This window comes from Aulonocara stuartgranti (assembly GCF_965226115.1).
Source record: "Aulonocara stuartgranti genome assembly, chromosome: 3".
In the NCBI taxonomy this organism is placed as follows: domain Eukaryota; kingdom Metazoa; phylum Chordata; class Actinopteri; order Cichliformes; family Cichlidae; genus Aulonocara; species Aulonocara stuartgranti.
In genome coordinates, this window is record NC_138941.1 from 51,437,662 (window position 1) to 51,459,716 (window position 22,055).

Consider the following 22,055-nt stretch of genomic DNA (forward strand, 5'->3'; position numbering starts at 1 on the left):
TTCCCTGCGGTGGGGAGAGGCAGACCGCCCCGACTCCGCAGCAGCATGTGTGGGTGGTTGTGGTGGAGCGGGAGGAGGGAGGCAGCTGGAGATGGGGAGGGAAGGAAGGGAGGGGCAGGTGACCCCTCCCTGGGGCCAGCTCCCCCGCTGACCCCAGTAGGCACTCCCACACTCTGCGACCCGCCAGGGAAAAGGGGGCCCAGGCCCATCCAGACCGGGGCCCAGCGCAGCAGCGCCCCCCGGCCCCACAGAGCCCGGGACAGTCCACCCAACCCCACCACAGAGAAAACTGCACCCACCCCACCATCCACTCGTCTTCCAGACTACATGAGACAATAGACGCCCAGGCTGAGATCTTCCTCCACCTCTCCTGTATCTCCCCCTCCTGCAGAGAGTTCCTGAGGGGAGGAAAGCTCCTGCAAGGTGTAACAATCTCCCCCACCGGTTGAAGAGCCCCACAGGCGACTCGACACACCGGCGGCACCCTGCGCCAGGGATGGGCTCCCATGAGAAACTAACCTTAAGCATAAAATAAAATTTACTATCAGTAACTTCATAGCACCCGCCCAGTGTTGGGAAGGTTACTTTTAAAATGTATTCCATTACAGAATACAGAATACATGCCCCAAAATGTATTCTGTAACGTATTCCGTTCCGACTATGATGAGTCGATCATGACCAATTGGCCAATCCAACACCTTTCATTATTTATACCCTTCCAAAAAAAAAAAAAAAAATCAATCGGCCCATAAAAACAAAAAATCGCCAGCGGCCCACCGGGCAAATGGCCGGTATGCCCGATGGCCAGTCCAGCTATGACTGTGAGGAAACTTGGGGGGTCATTTTCGATTAGCACAGGTGTCGGCAACCTGCGGCTCCGGAGCTGCATGCGGCTCTTTAGTCTTTATACTGCGGCTCCGCAGTTATTTACTGGATTGATATCGTTCATTAACAAGCTTTATTTTGACTTTTACTTTGTGTACAGAATTATCAACACCTACACCAGCCAACACACCAGTTTGTGAGTAATTCATGAGACTTAGTCCAGCTTGACAGATTTGGGGCAACATGACTTGTTTGTTTCAGTTAACTCATAGCTGTTAAACAAAGCCTAGAAGTTAATGTAAAGTAAGTTAGGGAGTAACAAATGTTATACAGGGGCGGTGAAATTTTAGGGGCTTTTATGTCATCTAGCTAGGAAGCTAACCTACAGTGTGAATAATGATCAGACAAGTTCCTGGATTAAATCTTTTATGGTGTTAAATTTACCTTGTATATCTACCATTGTGTTTTATCTAAATGTAAGATCCACTGATTTTTGTCAAATGCAGCTGCTTGCAGCAATGTTAGCTGTGTAAAGCAGAGACTCATGGACAGATTACAACACACTGTATGACTGGTTTGCCTGTCACCAAATTATAAATGGATTTAGGCAAATTGTTTTTCATGTTTTGAGTGATTAAACTGATTAAACAGACAGAAGACAATTCTGACCTATAACGTGGAATCTTTGTGTTTCTAGATGTTGCAGGTCTCAGAATGAAGCTTTCCTCTTTAGTGGGCTTGTCTCAGATTGATAAGGACACCCTCCTAAATCAGGTTAGTCTGTTCTTATCTCATCAGAAATCTTAGTACTTGGGGAAAACTGAAAAAATTCGTAATCCCAGACTGATATTTTATAGATTAAAAAATGCAAAATTTGCTTAAAGTCTTGCCTCAATAAATGTTTTTCTTAGATCTATTAAACGTTTCTCTGAGTGTTTTCTTGTGCTCTGCTCTAAACACTAAAGATCCTAGTCTAACTCATTGGCATTCCCAGTGTGCCTGACATTTTCTCCACATAATGAGGCATAAAAGGACCCAGTGGACCTGAGTGTAGCATACACTAAGCAGAGAAAGTAGTGACTCTAACTCGGTCTTCCTTTTTTTAATCCATAGATTAAATCAGCACTGGTGAAAAATGGACTCCCACAGGACGTCATTCTACAGCTGAGAAGCAGTGACCCGCAGATTGGTGCAGCTGCAGCGCCCTCTAGTGGTGCAGCATAAACAGTGACTAGTGTGTGATGTCTGCTGGGGCTTAATAATATACTTCTGATATGATTTCTCAGCATTAGCAAGTTTTGAAAAAAATCATTGATGATGCCAGATGTTGGTTGTTGTACTGACAGAGGTGTTTCATTTAGAGTTAGCATTATTGCATTAGCTAATGGTGTTCTGGGCACATTTCCAATTTAGGTAGGACTTTAGGAAAATATTTCCATATTAAGATAAAGAGACAGTATTGTCCATGAATGTAATTTACTATGATGTGGCTACAAAAAGTGTGAATAATATATTTGTGGAGTAGCAGTCACTCTCCTTTATCTCTCCGGGGTATTCATGTGTATCTAGGAAGTTTAATGCTTCTTAAAGGTTCTGGGAGGGACCAAGGAGAAAGTTTGGTGCTTGGATTTTTTTTTTTTTTTTAGCTGTTATTAACATTAAATGGTTTTAATTCAGATATAGGATTCGTGTATACCTTGGCTGATTGTTTTAATCATGAAATATGATATAAAATGGTTTCATGGCTTAATTGCTGTTTCGGAAAGTGTGAAAACACCCCTGGTAGGTTACGAGCAAAGTGTGGCTCATAAGTTGAAAGTTATCACACACACAAATGGAGACCACGTGTAAAAGCGGTGAACCTACTCAGGAGTGACTGAGTAGGTTCAATTATGGAAGAAATATTCATGTTTCAAAGCTTAGCGTCAGACTTGTTTTCTGTGATCACAGCTCCGAAAAAAAATGCCAATTGCCACAAGATTGTGCTGCCACAAGATGTCACTATGCTGAGCGGCAGCATGTCTCAGACTGGTGCAGCTGCAGCGCCCACTTGTGAGACAGCAAAAACTTAAAAAGACTCGTGTTTCATGTCTGATAATGTTCAGAATATTTAGAAATTCGTGCCTTTGTTGTTGTTACCGCTGTTGGATGTACATGTAATGCTAAAATAAAGTAAAACCCCACAAACCACCGTGAAAAACCAAAAGGAGCCAAAGTAGTTTAAAAGACATCAGTTTAATTCCAGGTGAACGATCCAGAGCAGCATATCAAAAGAAATGATACACAGGTCACGGTTTCAAGGTTGTAACATGACATAAATAAAACATCAGTGAGCTGTAAACTTGTTCATCATGAAGCCGCATGATATTAAACTCTGTTTTTTGGGCTCTGAAACTTTTTTTTTTTAGCCAACCAACAACCCAATCTGAAAACACATCTTCCCAGATCTCAAAATACTGTTTTTCAAAGTTTTTTGGATTTGGTTCAAATAAACAAAAAATTACAAAAAAATATCTTCTGATTTAGCACTTGTGTTTGACTGGCGGCCAGCTATTAATTTCAGGCCCTCTTTGTGTGTGCGCACATTCCTTCTCGCTGTCTAGTAAAACAGCACCGAGATGTGCCTGTTTTGTTTTAGCTAGCAACATCTATGCTGGATTTTAACAGAATCAGTTATGAAGAGGCGACTGCCCCGACATGGATCAACAAAAACAAGCGCTGATGATACAAACACACACCTGGACAAAAACATTTACAGTTTAAAATGTTTTTTTTTTTTTTGTGGGGGGGTTTTAGGTGTTGGACAAATTTGAGGTACAGCTGGTTTTGTTTGTGAGTGATTATATTAGACTCTTTGTTCAGCCCTGAATAAACCCTCAATTAGACCAAAAATAATTTTAAGGAGAGAATAATTAAAACATCAAACCTTGTGTACCTCTGGACTTCTCTGACGTTCACAAGATCAAAAACATTTCAAACCTCGTTTTGCTTCAAACTGATCAAAAACAAAAAAAGACTGCAGGAACTGTCCCTTCATGAGAATTGCACATCATTGATAGAAAATATGAACTTTCCTATTTACAGCTAGCAGAGACCCGACCTGGGCGGACTGAGTGTTTCTGTCTGTCATGAGAGAAGTTACGAGAAACTTTCAGGAAACCTTTCCAACATCCTCTGCAGTCACTATAAAAGTTCAAAATCCCACAGAAATAAGGCAGCGTACAGCTCGAAGAACGTGCTTTCACACTGTGAACAACATGCAGCTAAACTTAAGATCCAATGTGCAACATAATTCTAAATAAATTAGAATGAGACGAACAGTAAAAGCCTCATATACACGTATGATTTTTCTCTTTAAAAGGTCCAAAAGCCTTGGAGAACTGTCCCAAGCATTTGTAGCCTTTACACGGTCCACATGTTGCATTTACCTGGCAGTAAGGCCCGCCTCACAGCTGAGCAACATGAGATTCTACTTTCTTTGACAGTTTGGAGGAAAATGATGAACTTAAAGGCAAAATTTAAACTAACATCTGAAAGTTAGAAAATACTGAATCTTTAATAGTATCAATGTTCCAGAAGCCTTGTATTTTTCCTCGTGTGGGGGGATCTTTGTGAGAATCACCCAACTGTGCAAGTGTTTAAGAATAATTTCCTGGTGTGCACTTAAGCTAGCAGTTTATTAGCTTATCTTTCCGTAAAGCTTTGAAACACCTGACCCCATAAGTCTACGGAGTTCTTAATAAAGCCTATGCTGGTTGTTAAGCCTTAATTATACTTTCTGCAGCCAGTCCGCGGGTATTTAAGTGACATAAATTTTCTTCGTCAGACAGTGAGTGCCAGGGTCTATCCAGACATCTGCCGACCTGCATGTTTCTTCTGACTTAACAGACTCATCTGCTGAGACATTACATTAAAATATAGCAACTCTGCCATCATGTCTCCATCTGTCCATGTCCGAGTATAATCAGGACTTAAACCAGCTAGCCACCCAGTTACACTGAAAGTGGCCAGAGACTGGTTCAGACTGAGCCAGTGCAATGCCACAGTGGCCTCCAGTCTACCTCAAATCAATTCCCATTTAAAGATGAGCTTCTCTCTGGAAATATTGTTATAGCAGACTTAACTTGTAACAAAAATGCTGGTGTTTCTTTTGGAAAATCTTACTATGTTAGTTAGCCCTGGCCCTGAAAGGATGCTTGAATTCAACATTTTGACAAGTTTATTGCAATCAATTTCTGTCATGTTGTTGCAGTGTAGGTACAATTAGCCTAATTTCTCAACTTGCACAGTCAAACAATGTTTTCTTTAGCATAGCCAAGTAATTTTTCTAGCTAAGTCTAAAAAAAAAAAAGAAAAAGAAAAAACCCCTTGTGATCGTCCAATATTGTGTGACTCCAAAGAAGATACCTGCAGGCTAGACAAAAGTGGCAGTAGTAGCACTTGACGTAGAGCTCCACCTTTGGCCTTCAAGCCACTTTCATTGGTTGACACCACACATCACTATGCTGATTTTGGATAAGCTAATTTCTAGGTCCAATGCTAAGCTAAGCTAAGCTAAGCTAAGCGGCCACTAGTCCCAGATCTACATATGTTTTCAGATATGTGGGATGTCCACATTAACAACAACAACAAAAAAACATAGCAGTACATGTGTGCTTCAACATTTTTTTGACTCATTCTTACTGTAAAAATATTTAGTATAATTTCAAGTGTAACGTTTAAAGGTCAAAATAAACTATGCATTTCTGCACCAGCAGCCCCACGTTGTTCACAATGTGAATGCAGAACTAGAAGTCTTTCTACAGCTGTTTCATAACATCTCTCTAATCTTTAATATTTTGCCTTTAAATTGTTAATAAATATCCAAAAGCATGTTAAAATATAAAAAAGGCAGATTAAGTCATGTAACTTCATCTCTCAGCTGGAAAGTTTTGATCGAAACCTCTGAGGGCTGCAGCGAGTACTCTGAGAAAATGGACAATTCGCAGAATATTGTTCAGCCCAGGTTGGACAAGGAAATGAAAAAATATATACAAACATACATAAAACACACAGAGGGTGGAGCTGCCTTCATGTCTGACCTCTGACTCTTTCCAATACAAAGCCACCAGTTTACTTTATAAAATGTATCACATGATCACCATCATCGATTTGAGACTGTTTCCTGTGTTAAAAATACAATGTGCTGATAAATCGCCCGACTCTGGTCATATATACTTTCAAATATATCCAAGTAACAGGTCAGCAGTGAAAGGCAGCCCCACCCCTCACATAAAAACACACACTTGTTAGAGTTAATTCCACAGAATAGTTAGAAACCATAACTAAGTTAAGAGTCGTCCCTTCACTGAGATAACGCAGAATACTCACTGGTGAACTCTGAGTTTGTGTTTCACTGTCAAACAGATTTCAGTGTAGTAAATCCTTCCCCCCCAAAAGCAGCTTCTTTTTTATACCTTCAATTGCACCAAACTATATATGTGTGTGCATGTGTGCGTAATAATAGTGTAAGAAATCTGCAAATGTAACAAAGTTTAGTAGCACGTCAAACAGAAGAATGAGTAAAAAAACAAAAACCCTAAAACAAGAATTCAACATTCCCACACACGCTTGTCATCCTGGTCATGACTGCACAGGAAGCTAATGCATTTATGTTTCAGAATAAAACAAATGAATGTTATAAATATAGAAACCATTTAAGATTGGTTGAGCACGAGAATAAAAATAGATAATTAATTGCCCTCCACGTAAACATGTTAATAAACTATGTGACTAAAAGTATTTGGATGCTTCAGTTAGAGGGCTTATTCATTCCCAATAGAGCCCCACCATCAAAACGTACAAATATCCCTGTGGATAAACTTTCTGGTTGAACACCAGCGTAGATTGAAGAAGCCTAAGTACTTATGGCCACAAAGCATACCATGGTAAACAGTAGTTGCATAAACAAAATTTAAAGCTTGACATGTTTTGCACCACAAGGCTTCACCAGTGTGGACGGAAAACAAACAGAAAACACACAAAACACACAGAACCTAACGAATTCAGTATCAGTGCATCCCGAATAATTAAAGCTCGACTGTACATAAAAACTCAAATAGTCTCTCTATCGTGCTGCAGTGTATGATTAAGAAACACTGAGATGAACCAGGAAGCTGAACTGACCTATTTTAGAAACTTCCTGTGGAGGCTGATGAAAGCTTGAGTGGTAAAACAATCACCAGCATAAATACTGGTTGAATAAAGCAGTAAAGCACTGGGATTTGACCGATATCTGACTGTTAGTGGACATCAGCTGGTCACAGTAGCTGAAACGTCACAGGCATTTTAATTAAAGAGTAACTCAAAGGACGGTTTTCCTCTTCTTACACTCACGGGATTAAAGAACGGCTCCATACCCATATTTGGAGGAAGTTTCGGACAGGTGAGGTTACACGCTCTCTGTACAAATGATACGTTTCGCACATACACAAATGCACAGAGTGACCAGGGGCAGCCAATGAGAAGAAAGCTGTCTTAAAGTGGGAGGAGCTTTATTTAATATAAATAAGGCTTATTTTTAATTTTAAATCATGCAAAGCTGGTCGTGTAGTTTCACCTGCTCACTGGGGTCATGTGATTGTTGGGATTTTGTCTGTATTACTGGAGGGTCTTTACGTTACAAGCCCCTTGAGCTGACTGTTGCTGTGATTTGGCGCTACGCAAATAAAACTGAATTGAACTGAATAGAAAAGTAATTTCCATGAATAAAAATCTGGAGGTTTAACTAAATTTTAAGCATCGTGCCATAAAGAGAGATGTCTCACAAGTATGACGCCAAGCTCAGTTTCATAACTCAGCTATATGAAATCTATTGTTAAAGGCAGAGCTGATGGTGATCAGCGTTTGAACTGAACATGAAAGACAGGCATCGACTCACCCTCACAACACGAGGAATCACAAGGTCAAGTTCTTCGCCTGTCAGGATTTAAACCCTGGTCAGGTGACTTGTACCCGTTTTTGAGTTACTCTTTAAAGAACATTGAAGCGACTGCGCATCTCGTTTTCCCCCCTCCCACAGCTTTGGACGCACTTGATGTGCATGTTGCATTTACGTCTCTTTAGCAGCGCCTGTCGTTGGGTTTAGTGGACATTATATTTAGACCTTTTTAATTCAACCCTGTTTAGTGTGAAACTGTCTAAAAGCCACACCAGTCAAATCCCAGAGTCCACACAGGAGTAGCTCTTTCCTATAACTGCACATCAGGACACATCGGGGGGCGGTCAGTGCTCTTTCCTCGTGCCAGGAAAGATGAGAAATAGGTTTTCATGAACATTGTGTTTAGGTCCTGGAGGAGAGTCATACTTGGTGCATTATTCATTCTTCATTCATTCATTCACACCTCGGCCTTCATCCCTTTTACTCTCACCCCCTCAGTTCCAGAGATAAGACATCATAAATATGCAAAAAATTCATTCACGCGCTCACACAAGCACACAAAAACCTCCCTCGCCTTCCCTTTTTCTTCTCTCTCCTCTCCGTCCCCTCTTGTGCCCACGAGTCAGACGTCGTAGTCAGGCAGGGCGGAGTAGGTGATGCCTCCGACTGACGGAGGGCTGGAGTGGAGCGGGAGAAGCCAGCAAAAGACCGACCCTGCAAAGACGGAAAGAGAGATGAAACAGTGCTTTATGTATTTGGAGCGCCGGCGAGACGTAGGTGTCAAAAGATCAGCGCACCTCTCCCAAAGACCTCCCGCAACAGGGCCAGCTTCGGCTTGCGGGTGTGTGAAGGGTGGTGAGGCAGCTGTGAGGAGGGGGTGGAGGATGAAGAGGACGAAGAAGCCCTGTCTTTAATCATCAGCCTGTTTCTCATCTGCTCGATGGGAGTCTCGTCTGTGATTATGGAGACCAGCTGAGAGAAGACAAACCACAAACGAGGGCACATGATTTTTTTCCTTTTGTTTCTTTAAGGAGCTTCAACGTTACTGGCAGAAAACAGACAGTCGTCTTCTTAATTACACATGTTTGACCTGCGCTACCCACCGGTCAAACATGCGATATAGTAACGTTTCTTTAACACCGTTTAGGGTTTTTAAATGACAGCAGTGTTTTACTCTACTAATCCAAAGATCTACATAATAGGAATGCAATCTGTATGTGTAGGGCTTTTATTGTGAAAGACAAAGACAGGAAGAAGCTGTGTACTGCATGAGGGACGACTTAAAACATGCCTGCATCACCTCTGACTGACGGCATGTTTTCATTAGACTGATCTCTAATACTTAAAAGTGTGTGTGTGTGTGTGTGTGTGTGTGTGTGTGTGTGTGTGTGTACCTGATCGTAGAAGATGACCATGACAAACACACCAAACAGCACCGACTCCACGAGGAGGATGATGTAATGCGCCCTGAGACAAAGAGAAGGAAACTGTCACAAGCCTGACGCTTCACCCTGAAAACCAGCCGTCACAGGTCGCTCTGTCTCACACTATCAGGTGTTTGCTGGGCGTCTCCTCGCTTTCCTTCTCTGCGTCACCGCCTCGCTCGTTCCTTATTCTCCACACCCACGCCGACACCACCAGCACCATGGAGTACAGGCTGGCCATACCTGCGCACAGACATCACGTCACAAATCACAGCCTGAGAATCTCTACCTTCACTTTTCAGACTGAGGTGAAAGCAGCAGCAGCAGCTCACCACATTCCCAGAGCGGACCTTTGTCTGTGTTTTTGTGAACACCTCCAGCGTGTGAAAACTTTACACGCTGGAGGTGTTCACAAACTTTACACAAAACTTTTGTGTGTTTTCTAAAAAGTCATCATTTCGACAGGCAGTGTGAATTGTGTGCTCACCAGTGTAGAAGAGAAACTGGATGAAATACTTCTGGTTTAGCTCCCCGACACAATTATTGATCCTAAAAATGACACACGCACATCAGAAAAGCACAGATGAGAAGATGCTGGAGGTGTAAAAACAGAGGTGGGGGTAAAGGTGGGGGGTGGCAGGCCGATGGACAGACGAGGGCGTGTTCTCACCAGGGACAGTGGTGGTCCATGCGGCGTATGCACCTCTGGCAGACGCGGCAGTGATGCGCTCTGGGGGGTCTGTAGGTTTCGCAGCGACTGCACACCGTCCAGCCCTCGCAGCCCTGAACACAGCAGCGCAGCAGTTCATGTGTTAAAACCTCAAACACTCCCAAGTGCAGGCTGAGGGTGAGGATGAGCAGCTGCACGTGCACCAATCATTTCTGCTTTAAAGTTTAAAAAAATAAAAAATAAAAATCATACAATATGATCCAAACTTATAGGCACGCATTCAGGGTTTCCTTTTTTGGCAGGAACACACTTTACAGACAGCTGTAAGCTCGTAAGCGCATAATAACACGCTGTGAAGCAGACACGAGTGCAGCTGCTGGGACGTGAATGAAGGCGCGCTGAGATAAACACGGTGCAAACCTGGTAAAATTACAGCTCAGAGTACAGCTGCCATCCACCGACACTCCCTCTCTGTCATTAGCGTTCGGCTTGTTTTTGCTTATTTTCAAGCCACAAACATCACTGCTGAGTTCAGGGTGGGAACAAAAGTAGGAATTTGGAGCTCTTCCAGTGTTTGTTCTTTTAGCGTCAGTCTTGCTCTCATACAAGTTTTTATAATCTGTGGGATTAAAAACAACAGCTATCATTCTGGTTCTGCTCTTAGCTGTAAAGAATATATTTTTAAAGCTGCCCAGTCTTACTCCCCACATATAAAAATCAGCACTTTCCCCCCCTCAAACCTGCAGAAATCCATCCACACGTTTCAGTTCTCCCTCCCTCTCTCACCTCCAGGTCATTAAAAATGCAGACGGCGCGGCGTCACATCACCCCGACTCGAAAGGTTTCACTGATACTGAGAGGTGAACTGCTGTCAGCCTGCAGCAAACTACGCTACAGATTAGTGACGGATCTTTTCAGTCAGTTTGGTGTAGGTGAACTCGATGGATGGAAACGCAGTCATTGGTCCAAATAGGCCAGCAGCCGGCCAATTAGGTTACCCAAGACTAGGGCTGTGCGATATGACCAAAATCTCATATCCCGATATAAGAATTCTATCGTCTGATAACGATATAAATCACAAAAATGTAACATTTTCTGTAAATTCTGTGAATCTCGGGCAGCTCGACTTGCAGGAAGTGTTTCCAGCTGCGCGTCATGTAGCTGGAGTCGAGTGTTTTAACCGATGTATGAAACTACACATTTTTAGACATAAGTTGTAACGGCCGCCGTTTTCTTTGTGAGTATTATTACACAGCGTGCTGGGGGGGAAAAGCCTGTTCTAACGTTTGAGTCTAAGGTTTATTTTTTAGCACCTGCCGGCTCTTTTTTGCTTCTCATCCGTAAATAATCTGCTCTTTCACGTGATTCAGTTTATTTTGAAAAGTCTCAACAGGATCTTGAGCTTTATTGTGAAAGGTTTATGTGGTACATAAACAAGCGGATACGCGATGGTTTTACCGTAGTTGTTGCTAAGGACAACGCATAAAAACAGGCGCTTGTCCGTTCGTAGTGTGGTTATATTAAATATAAGAGAAAGAGAGAACTTTAAGAAATGAATATAACCACTACAGTGACCATCAAAACCATGAAACAATATTGCCGTAAACAGTTTATTTTGCGACACCACGAAACAAACGATAGATGTTTTTATATCGTCAGCCGATATATATCGTTATATCGAACAGCCCTACCCAAGACCCTACCGTTTTTACCATCATCCTCAGCTGGCATGAACTGACACTCAGCTGTGCCGCATGTGTCTGAATTTTTATTTGACATCATCACTACAGCGACACCGGCCACACGTTTATGTTTCGTAGCGTGCGCGACGAGACGAGGCCGAGCACGACCGACAGTGAGAGCGGTGTGGGAGCCAGCAATTTAGATTTAGTACCAAAATAAAAGAGCCGCTTCAACCAAACACAAACTGGTGTGGAAAGAATTTAATAAACACCTGTCGAGTACAACCAGGCTACCAAAGAGGTGATGCTAGCAACTGGAGACGTGTGACCTGAAAGACCTGACCATGTGACCTGGAGCGCTTGTTAGCTGTGCTCCATACAACAGGAAGCTCAAGCTGCTGCTTCTTTTAGGAGTGATCACAATGGATCATCTCCATCTCACTATCACACCAACCCCTACATGTCCTCCTGGCTGGCAGCTCCATCCTCACCATCCTTTGTCTAATATATCCACTCTCCCTCCTCTGCACACGTCCGCACCATCTCAGCTCGACCTGAGCCGTCCCTCTGACGGACTCGTTTCTAATCCTGTTCATTCTGCTCACTCCCACTGAAAATCTCAGAATGACAAGAAGAGCTGACGGTGCTTTGAAATGACGGGTGTAGTTACGCAGGGGTAAAGCAGGGCTCTGAGCAGCTGGTTAAGCAAGCCCAAGCCAACAAACTTACCAGGTCGTGCTGTCATCAGTGACAGCAGCTCATCAAAGGAAGGATGAACATGCCTTTTATTTAACTGCACTTAGAAATACTGTTGTCTAGCAGGCTTCAATAAAACACTGTCCGGTATTTCCTCTACATCGTCAGAAATATCAGATTTCCCCGCTTGCAGTATCGTGATATCATTTTCAGGCTGAACTTGTTTTTCAACCTGCCGGCTCTGTGATCTCAGCCTCCGCTCATGTGAGAATCACATTCTTCTCCCGAGCGAGTGGGCGTCATCTGTGCCGCCTCCTTCCTGCTCTGTCCTGGCGGCTTTCTCCCCTAAACCACACGGAGGATTTTTCCAGCAGTCCGAACGCGTCTGATGCTGTCGTTACGCTCTCAGTGCTACCCGTGACCGAGGAAAACTGTGGAAAACGTCCCCAAACCGATTCTCCTGAAACTTAATTTGTGTAAGTGTGCGCGTCTCATCAGGAGGATCACAAAGATTTCTGTGTTCTTGCGACTCACCCGCTCGTTCATCCGAGACGACTGAGAGCGGAGGTCCGAGAAGTCGATGGCCGTGTCAGGAAGAGGCACCATGCCTAAACACACAGACACAAAAGACATTTGTTTGGATGTTTCCACCCAGAACCCACAGCGTGTGCGTTTTCTTTTTCTTTAGAAAGATGGACTAGCAGTGAGAAACTCGTGCTACGTGTTTGTGAGCTGAATAGTGAAAGAAATTATGATGAAGAGCTGAAAAACTTTCAGAGAGGAAAGTTAGCGGTTTATAAAAAGTTATCTGCCTTACCCTGAAACAAAGGGAGACTGCTACCAGCCCTGAATGAACTATCAGTACGTTAAAAAGCAACACAGTTTCAGTTATTGTGCCAATGTACTACTTATAGGGTTGGGGAACCCTGCAGTGAGATGAGACTGAAGAAGTCATTCGGATGAGTGACCAAATGTTTGTCCCACTGAAAACGCTACGTCCAGATGAACAGAATCAACTTTTGGGGGTATAAAAGACAGACTTTAACTTTATGAGAGATAAATATGACACACAGGGCGTGTGTGTGTGTGTGTGTCTTACTGACCAGGATCTGAGAAAACAGCTTTAGAGTGGCAGGCTAGCAGCAGCAGCAGAATCAGGTTGAACACTGACCCGTGGAGAGTACACCACACACTGTCAGAGACAGAAGAGACATGCGATTATTACACTTCATCATTTAATCTTCTTAATAGAATTCAATTTTATTTAGATAACGCCAAATACCAACAGCAGTCACCTCTGGGTGCTTATGTTTAAGGTAAAGACCCTACAGCAGTACAATGACAGAAGTAAAGCAAGTTATTAGAGCTTTAGGGAGTCCACGGTACATTTCAATTCAATTCAATAAAACTTTATTGAATTGAAGGTTGACCCCGAGGAAAATTGGGTAAATATCCTGTAAATGTTCATGATCACAAAAGACAAAGAAAAGCAGATTTATTTATTTATTTTTGCATTAAACTACAACTTAACTGAGCATAAGTTTCTCTGAAGGGGCTGGATGACTGCTCTGTAACTTTGACAACTTTACAATTTTAATAAAATACGTTTTACTCCTTTGCTTTCTAAATAGTCCTGGTTACATCCAATATCATACAAAACTGCACAGAATAAGCAAAAAGCACTACATTTGACTGAAAATAAGAGTACATACAAACATTTTGTGACGCTAACATTTAAAATATTTGGGTGGAAATTGAGGAAGTGCGCGCTTCTCAGCTCAGGAAAGTCTGAATTTGGCATGAAGACTTGGTTAACGCAGTTTTGAATTTAGGACGAATTAAAGAGCAACTCTCGTTGATTTAGATGAAGCTGCGATTCTGGTTTTAAAGAGGATTTTTGTTCTCAGACACGCAGAGCAACTTTAAATCACCCAAAATTTTGAACGACAGCTGGACTCGTCGGCTCCGGAGTAGGCTAATGAAACGCCTCAGCTACGAAAACAAACCGAAAGCCACCTGTGATGGAGCGCGAGCCCGGTTACAAAACCAAAGACGTGAATGGGAACGCGATTAAAGCCACATTACAGTGAGAACAAACGAGATTTGATTCAGTTTCACTGCGCCGAGGGTGAAATCGTGAAGATACCGTTACTGTTGATCTGTTTGCTGTCAAATGAATGAAGGCACAGCAAAGAGGCGGACGACATATTGAGGGATTTTAAGGGGTTTAAAAAGGCGTGGAAATGCAAAACACCCACCTGTCCGAGTACGCGGGGATGAGCACGTACTGTATGACCACATAGTCCGCATAAAACACGCTGAAATAAGTTAAAATCAGGCAGATAACGCCGCAGGGATCTCGCCTACAGCGAAGAACCGCCATCTTCTCCCGGGCTCCACCCCCGTCCCCCGCTTCCGGGTGACGTCAGATGGAAACTTGAAGCTGCCTTCCAGGACCGTCGAGAAAAGGCGATTCATGTTTAAAGGGCCAGTTCATCTTTTTTTTCTTCAAAAGAGATTAAAGAATATTTGACTCAACAAATAAATCTTCACCTCTGATCTGCCGTGTTTCTTTTTTATTGATACCCTTAAGCAGATTTGTTTTTCAGATCACAGAGCTGCCAGTCAATCTAGTAGACGGGGAGTAAGCTGTGGTCACCATGGAATGGACGTGGTGAACAGTAATACTATGGTAGGCTGTGGTACTCAGCTGGTATAGTGGGGTTCAAAGACTGGATACATGTTTTCATCTTGTTTATGTCAAACTGTGACCATACCATTGGAATGTTTCAGCAGACACTGACATGCAAAAACACCAGACAATATTTGTCCAACCTTCTATGGTCCAGTTTTGATGAGCTCATGTAAATTGTAGCCTCAAGTTCCTTTTCTTTGCTGAAAGGAGCAGCATAAAAGACCGGTGAGGTCTTCTGCTACTGCCAGGTTTGAAGTCAGCCAGAGACGCTCTTCTGATTTGACTTGAACTTCAGTGGGTTGTCGCGTTGAGCACAGTTGCCCAATTCTGTCGGGTTGCTCCCATGTGATTGGCTGAATAGATTTTGTCTTTAGCAATCAGTTACAATCTTAGAAACATTGTCTCTAACTAGACACTTAATCTGGATGGCATTACCTTGGCCTCCAGTAACACAGTAAGGAATTTTTAAGCATGCTAAACCAATATATTTCTTCTATTTCAATATAATGCTTTCTTGCATTTGGACAGTTTCTCTAAAATTAGAAACATCCTGTCTTTAGCCGTGTCCAAGTTCATAGGCTGCATCCTCCTGAGGACCTGGCCTTCACAGTCTATGTGGACCAGGTCCTTCGAAGGCTGGAAGTGAGTGGCTGTGAAATTGGACCGTCTAGTCTTCAGATTTGCATCACCGGCTGTTTCAGTGGAGTTTAATAAACTCAGCCGTCTGCTCCTTGCTATCTAAAATATAACAGGATATTGGTGTAACTTCTCAATCATGTCACACTGCTGTTTAATCAGTTTTCCGTTTGACATTTATTTAGCTATAATCTCAGCCAAACCAATTTACTCACAAACAAATAAAACACGTGGCAGCACGGTGGCATGGTGGTTAGCACTGTTGCCGCACAGCAAGAAGGTCCTGAGTTCAATTCCACCATCAGGCCGGGGTCTTTCTGTGTGGAGTTTGCATGTTCTCCCCGTGTCTGCGTGGGTTCCCTCCGGGTACTCCGGCTTCCTCCCACCGTCCAAAGACATGCAGTTTGTGGGGATAGGTTAATTGGATAATCCAAATTGCCACTAGGTGTGAATGTGAGTATGAATGGTTGTCTGTCCTTGTGTGTTAGCCCTGCGACAGACTGGCGATCTGTCCAGGGTGTACCCCGCCTCTCGCCCTATGACAGCTAGCTCCAGCACCGGGGGATCAAGGCTCTAGTGAGCCTTGATCCCCCGGCTAGCTATCAAGCTGGTGGGTAACAGACGTCTCCGAAAAAAGTTAGAGCACTTTTGCAAATATTGATGTCTTAATAAATCGAGCAGATATTTGAAGTTTACACACCTACATTCTCGCCTGAAAATATGTTAAAAGTTTATTTTGTGACCCAGAAAGAGGAATAAGAGTAATATTAAAACTAAGTAGTTTCTGCCATTGTTGGAAAGTGGAATTGGCTGGGCTGCGCTATGAATTCTGGGATATGGTGGGCCATGAAGGATACACCCGACCCATCCTTCAAATCTGGGGAAAAGGAGGATGCGTTTGTCTGCTGCATTTGGAGGAGTCTACGAATTGGGACAGCCGTCGACGCGTTGCTGTGACGTAATCGACCTACAAATGCAGCCTCAGGAGGATGCAGGCTATGAATTTAGACGCCCACTTAGAATGATGCTGAAAATCTAGTTCATGCATTTATCACTTCTAGGCTGTACTACTACAATTCAGTATTATCAGGTTGTCCTAAAAACTAAAATGCTGCAGCAAGAGTACTGACAGGGACTAGAAAAGAGAGAGCATATTTCTCCCATACTGGCTTCCCATTGTTGGCTTCCTGTTAAATCCAGAATTGAATTCAAAATCCTGCTCCTCACATACAAGGTCTGAATAATCAGGCCCCATCTTATCCTAATCCATATCACCCCATTAGAACACTGAACTCTCAGCCTGCAACCTTACTTGTTGTTCCTAGAGTATTTAAAAATAGAATGGAAGAGAGAGCCTTCAGTTTTCAGGCCCCTTTACTGTGGAACCAGCTTCCAGTTTGGATTCAGGAGACAGACACTATCTCTACTTTTAAGATTAGGCTTCAAACTTTCCAAGCCTGGCCAGCTCAGTTGGAAGAGCATGAGCCTCTTAATCTCAGAGTTGTCGATTGGAGCCCCATGTTGGGCACTCCTGTTGCATATTTGTCCTTAGGGATTATTACATTATTTTAATAAATACTACATAGTTTTATATAGTATAAAAGGATTTTAATAACCCATATAGTTAGGGTTGGATCAGGTGATCCTGAATCCTCCCTTAGTTACTCTGCATTAGATCTAGGTTACTGTGAGATTCCCACGATGCACAGTTTCTTCTTCAGTCGCCTTTTTTCACACACTGTGTATTTAAATATTAGTTGTTATTAATCTCTAGCTCTCTTCCACACTATGCCTTTGTCCTGTCTTCCTTCCCTTAACCCTTAACCAGCTGTGTCAGATGGCCACCCCTCCCTGAGTCTGGCTCTGGTGGAGGTTTCTTCCTGTTCAAAGTTTTTCATTCCCACTGTTTCCAAGCATCTGCACATAGTGGGTCATCTGATAGTTGGAACTTCTTCTTAAACCCTTCAGTATAAAGCCCTCGAGGTGCCTCCTGTTATAAATTGGTGCTATATAAATAAAATTGAATTGACCTGAACCGATGTATCTAATGAAGTGGCCGGTAAGTGTAGGCAGCTGTTGATTCGAAGCAGTTTTGGACTTGCACCTGAAGGCAGCATGAACCACAGATAGGAACAGTTATGAACAGCAGGTGGCAGTAGAAGTGTGTGCGAAGCTGACATTCACACACCGTCGCTCCTCCCTTGAAGGAGGCAGAAAGCTGCGCGTCATCCTCTCCGTGCACTTCTTCTTCTGTGCTCACTTTGTCACTGTGTGTTTGTAGTTTGTTCACTTCAGCCGCCTGCAAGTTAAACCGCCGTTCCTCTCGGATACAGTTCCTCCACTTCGAAGTCAAACCTCTTTACTTATTTTTCTTTCGAGAAGTTTATTTCCTTGTGAAGAAGCTCGACGAGGATTAAAAAAATATATATAGTAGAAGGCAGTAGTCAAAGAAGGAGGAGAATAAAAAGTGACAAACCTGGAGGAGGAACAGGGCGTTCATACTTCGAAGTAACCATGGAAGTTCCTGGTATGCAGGTAAGGAGAAAGGTGGACGTGCTGCTGCTGCTCTTCTCTGGGTTTTCAATCGTCCTCATGAGAAAACTGAAGCGGGTCTTTATGAGAAGTGGAGGGGAGATTGTGCAACTGCTGCTGCATGTTTCTTTCTTTTGTAAGAGTGATTACCTGTTGTGTATATGAGCCATAGGAACATACTAACATACAGCGCTGTGTATTCAAATAAACAGACGTAGGTCTCCACATCCAGTTAAACAAACATCAGGGAAAAGTGACTCGTCAGATCTTCTCTAGCTGTGGAAAATGAGTTTATGGTCAAAATCTCACATGGTGTCTAATTGTGTATTTATACCTGTTTATTCGACCTTTGATGTGCATGTGCTGACTCATAAAGTGATGTAGCTTCCCCAGATTGTGGCTCTGCGCTGTGAAATGAAGCTACACTTGTGTAAAATGTAGCTTTGGTTCCTTAAATTGAGCTGGCTTTTATTTTATGGTGTCTAAATCCCTTAAGTTTTGGCATTATATTTACATAGTTGCTCAATACCTTGCTCTATCAACCTTTGTGTGTTTACATCTGTAATAAGTGTAATTCCAATACCTCTATACCAGCTTATATCATAACTTTGGTGCTCAAAGTTTAGTTTACAGGGCCTTTTCTCTTGATGTGACCTATAGTGTGGATTTAATGACCCATAAAGTTATTTAGCTTATTGAAATTGTGAGGTTGTGGTATTTTATATCGTTTAAAGTGTACTCATAATGGAACTCTGGGGCCATAAATTGAGTTTCCTTTTTATTTTGTGCTTTTTAAATCACTTTAAAGTTGGGTGTTTTACTCAAATAATTGCTTAATAATGTGACTTAACTTCTCCAAGTCGACTTGATAATAACCTTGCGTTATTATCATCTATAATAAGTATAACTATAATCTATACTAGCTTATATTGTGACTTTGGTGCTCAAAGTTTAGTCTAAATTTTGAATTGAAGTTTTTGTTGCATCAAGTGCGCCTAGTTCTAATGTTTAAATCTTTTAAATGAAACTGTAATCTTCATAGAAAGGTTTATAAGGTGGCTCGGCTTCTACAAAATAAGCTTACAGTAACTTTTTAGGGTGTTTTTGTGTCTTCAGTGGTAACTGTGATACTTGCATACACATAGTTCACAGTGCCCTTACCTCTTAATGCGACCTATAATGTGTGTATGATGATTTATAAGGTGACTTTTAGCTTTCTGAACTAGTGAATTTGTAGTGTTTATACAATTTAAGGTGTACCCATGATGTCTCTCCGGTTCCCTAAAACGAGTTTTATTTCATGGTGTTCACATTTTTTAAAGTGAACTAATATTTATCGATATTACCTCATTATTGAGTTTACTGTATGTTTAAGGTGGTTACAGCTGTAAAAGTGTGAAAATAGTGTTTCTGTAGTGGCTTATGTGTTGGCTTTGTTGCTTCATATGTACTTTACAGTGTCGTGTAATGTGTCACGATGGCTTGTGTTGTGACTTTGTTTTACCAACCCAAGGTGAAGTGTGACTGTGGTTTACGTACCGTCGGATATATACATGCGATGAATTACAGTGTGACTCTGCTGCTGTATAAACGAGTTTATTTAACTCTCTTGTGTATTTAGGATTTAAGACTTCTAAATAATCCAGATTTACCGTGACTTAATGTGCTGCTTGTAATCCAGGCACACTTTATGATGACACAATGTTTCTGCCTCTTATCACATCCATATATTTAGTTATTATCAGCTGATATCGCAGACTCACATTATATTGACCTTAATTCTCCTGAACCTGATGTATTTTCTGATTGTATCACTTTTGTGTTCATGTAATGTTTCCATAGTGACACATTTTATAGTCCTCTGTCTTTATCTCCTTAATGATGTGAGCTATGCGTAACTCAAAAGGTGTGTCTAGCCTTCATGATTTCCCGTAACACTCCATGTGTTAATGGCCCATTCTGTATCTGTTGCTCAGGAGCATTGATTGATATCTTTTATAGGACATCCACTGCCTTTAGTCTAGTTGATTAAAATCTACTCTGGGATCATCCTTCCCTTGGAAGTCATATTAGAGGAAAATCTTCAGGTATGCCAGACTTGTGCCAGTAAGAAACAAAAGGTGTCTAACGTGCACTAAAAGTGTGTAAACGCCTCCAACCTGTTGCTCAGCCGGCTTTCAGGTGTGTCTACCTGTGGGACTGGCTCGCCGTGTCTGCTCTGTGCGTCCCAAGTGGGCGGGGCCACAAATGGTGTCACAGGCTGCTTACATCAACACACCCAACGCCTGGCACCAGCTGCCACAGCATCGAGACAGACAGCAAGGTTTGCTGCCAGTAAGAGCAATGATGCATAGTGGAAAGTGCTGTGCAAGACTGGAGCTACCTGATCAGTCGATTAGGTGATAGGATATTTATCACTTGTTGGGTAGTTATTCTTTTAAGCATAAATATCAGTTATGGTGGCTTTCAGATCGCTTTAAAAAAAACAAAAAACCCAATATGTATATATTTGCTTATGTGGCTGGGAATTATGTATTGTTGGCCTAAATGTATAAGTAACTTTGCCACTTTGATCTCTGGTAGCTTAAAGGTGATATAAATAATTTTTTATGTTAAGGAAGAATTGAATCGCTAAGTGCGTTAAAAGGGTGCTTATATTATAACCACTTGGAAATAATACCAGAATTTGTAGTGAAGATGAAGGTACCTAGCATCACTATAATGCTAACCAACTGACCATTGGCATCCAGCGTACAACTAGACATGGAGTGCAAGCTGCTGTGGCGAGCCCTTGTGACAAGATTGGTTAGCAAGCTAAATTTATAGTGTATGAAAGTATCAGGTGATAAGCGTTTTTGCTAATTTCATGCTAACTAAAAGAAATGATAAAAACTTTACTAAAAATGATGATAATAACAAAATGAATGGGCTAGTGGTCTAATAAACTGCAAATCCAGTAATTGTATTTAGCAGAAAATGGATTAAAGGTGTTAAAGTGTTAAAGTCATGAATAGAGTCAAAAGGTCCAGTACAGTGACTTGAATTAGCCAAATGGGCAAAGTTACCTAAGCTAAAGGGCTTGATATTTTTTCCCCCGCTAAAGCAAAACAAACTTGGAAGAGGAAACAACATATCTGTTTCGCATAATGTCTAAAACTTGTTTTGACTGCCCCTAGTTAAGTAGCCAAAAATTTCTTTTAAATCAAGTTTAAGACGCATGGTTGCCATTATTGCAACATTTGTTGTTATTAGACAGCTCAAAAAATAACCCAAAATTTGTGCTGGAGTGTCTCATTTTGTAAGAATTATCCTGTAACAGGTGGGGGGGGGTATTTAGCTTAAATGAATGAGTTTACAAAAGCGGTACAGTAGCATAATGGATGATTTGTGGCTCAGGATATCAGTTTCACACATACTTTGAACCTCTAGTTCCTCTAGTCCTTCCTTTCTGCTATCAGTGGAAGCTGCTGAGAGATCCCAGCTCCATGGAAAATGTTGTGTAAAGCCTGAACGATATCACTCGGCTGACTCTTACGTTGGTTTCTGGCTTGTGACCATGATTCAGAGCCTCTTTTGAAAGAAATCTTACATAATCCAGAAAAATAAGCTTGATATCATTTGAAACAGTGCTATCGTTATAATTACACAAGTGCCCCCAGCTGACTCCTTTGTTTATGTCTTTTACAGTCTGTTACGAATAATAAGTTCACTGTCTGACTGTGATATTTGCTGCCTTGGGCATCACATCGTTGTGTCAGCTCTTTCATGGGTTTCCACACTATGTTAAAATGGAAATGACTCTCTTAACAAATGCCCTCAAAAATACATGTTTGTTATATTGAAACGCTTTCTTCTTCTTTTTTAACCGTGCAGACATGGCAAAACGTAAGATTTCCATTTTACCAACATGGGGGGGAAAAAAGGAAAGCACAAGGTATTCACATCTGAGATCACTGAACTTATAAAGTGATCGACA

General features: G+C 42.0%; 2 protein-coding genes across 2 annotated transcripts in view; one reads left to right on the forward strand and one right to left on the reverse strand.

The window, feature by feature from the left end:
• Positions 1-3,041: 3,041 nt before the first annotated feature.
• Positions 3,042-14,694, reverse strand: LOC309703297 (palmitoyltransferase ZDHHC3; the record flags this gene model as incomplete). Its single annotated transcript, XM_082528073.1, is given in 10 exon segments — positions 3,042-8,458; positions 8,542-8,716; positions 9,139-9,211; positions 9,291-9,411; positions 9,656-9,717; positions 9,839-9,951; positions 12,751-12,824; positions 13,320-13,408; positions 14,475-14,622; positions 14,625-14,694. Coding segments are annotated over 10 exon segments (1,017 nt in total). The 3' UTR covers positions 3,042-8,366.
• Positions 14,695-17,760: 3,066 nt separating this feature from the next.
• Positions 17,761-22,055, forward strand: part of stk26 (serine/threonine protein kinase 26) — a 52,045-nt gene continuing 47,750 nt past the window's right edge. The window contains exon 1 of the mRNA XM_082528717.1: positions 17,761-18,082. Coding sequence (XP_082384843.1) covers positions 18,062-18,082 — 21 coding nt within the window. The 5' untranslated portion in view covers positions 17,761-18,061. The remainder of the gene's footprint in view (positions 18,083-22,055) is intronic.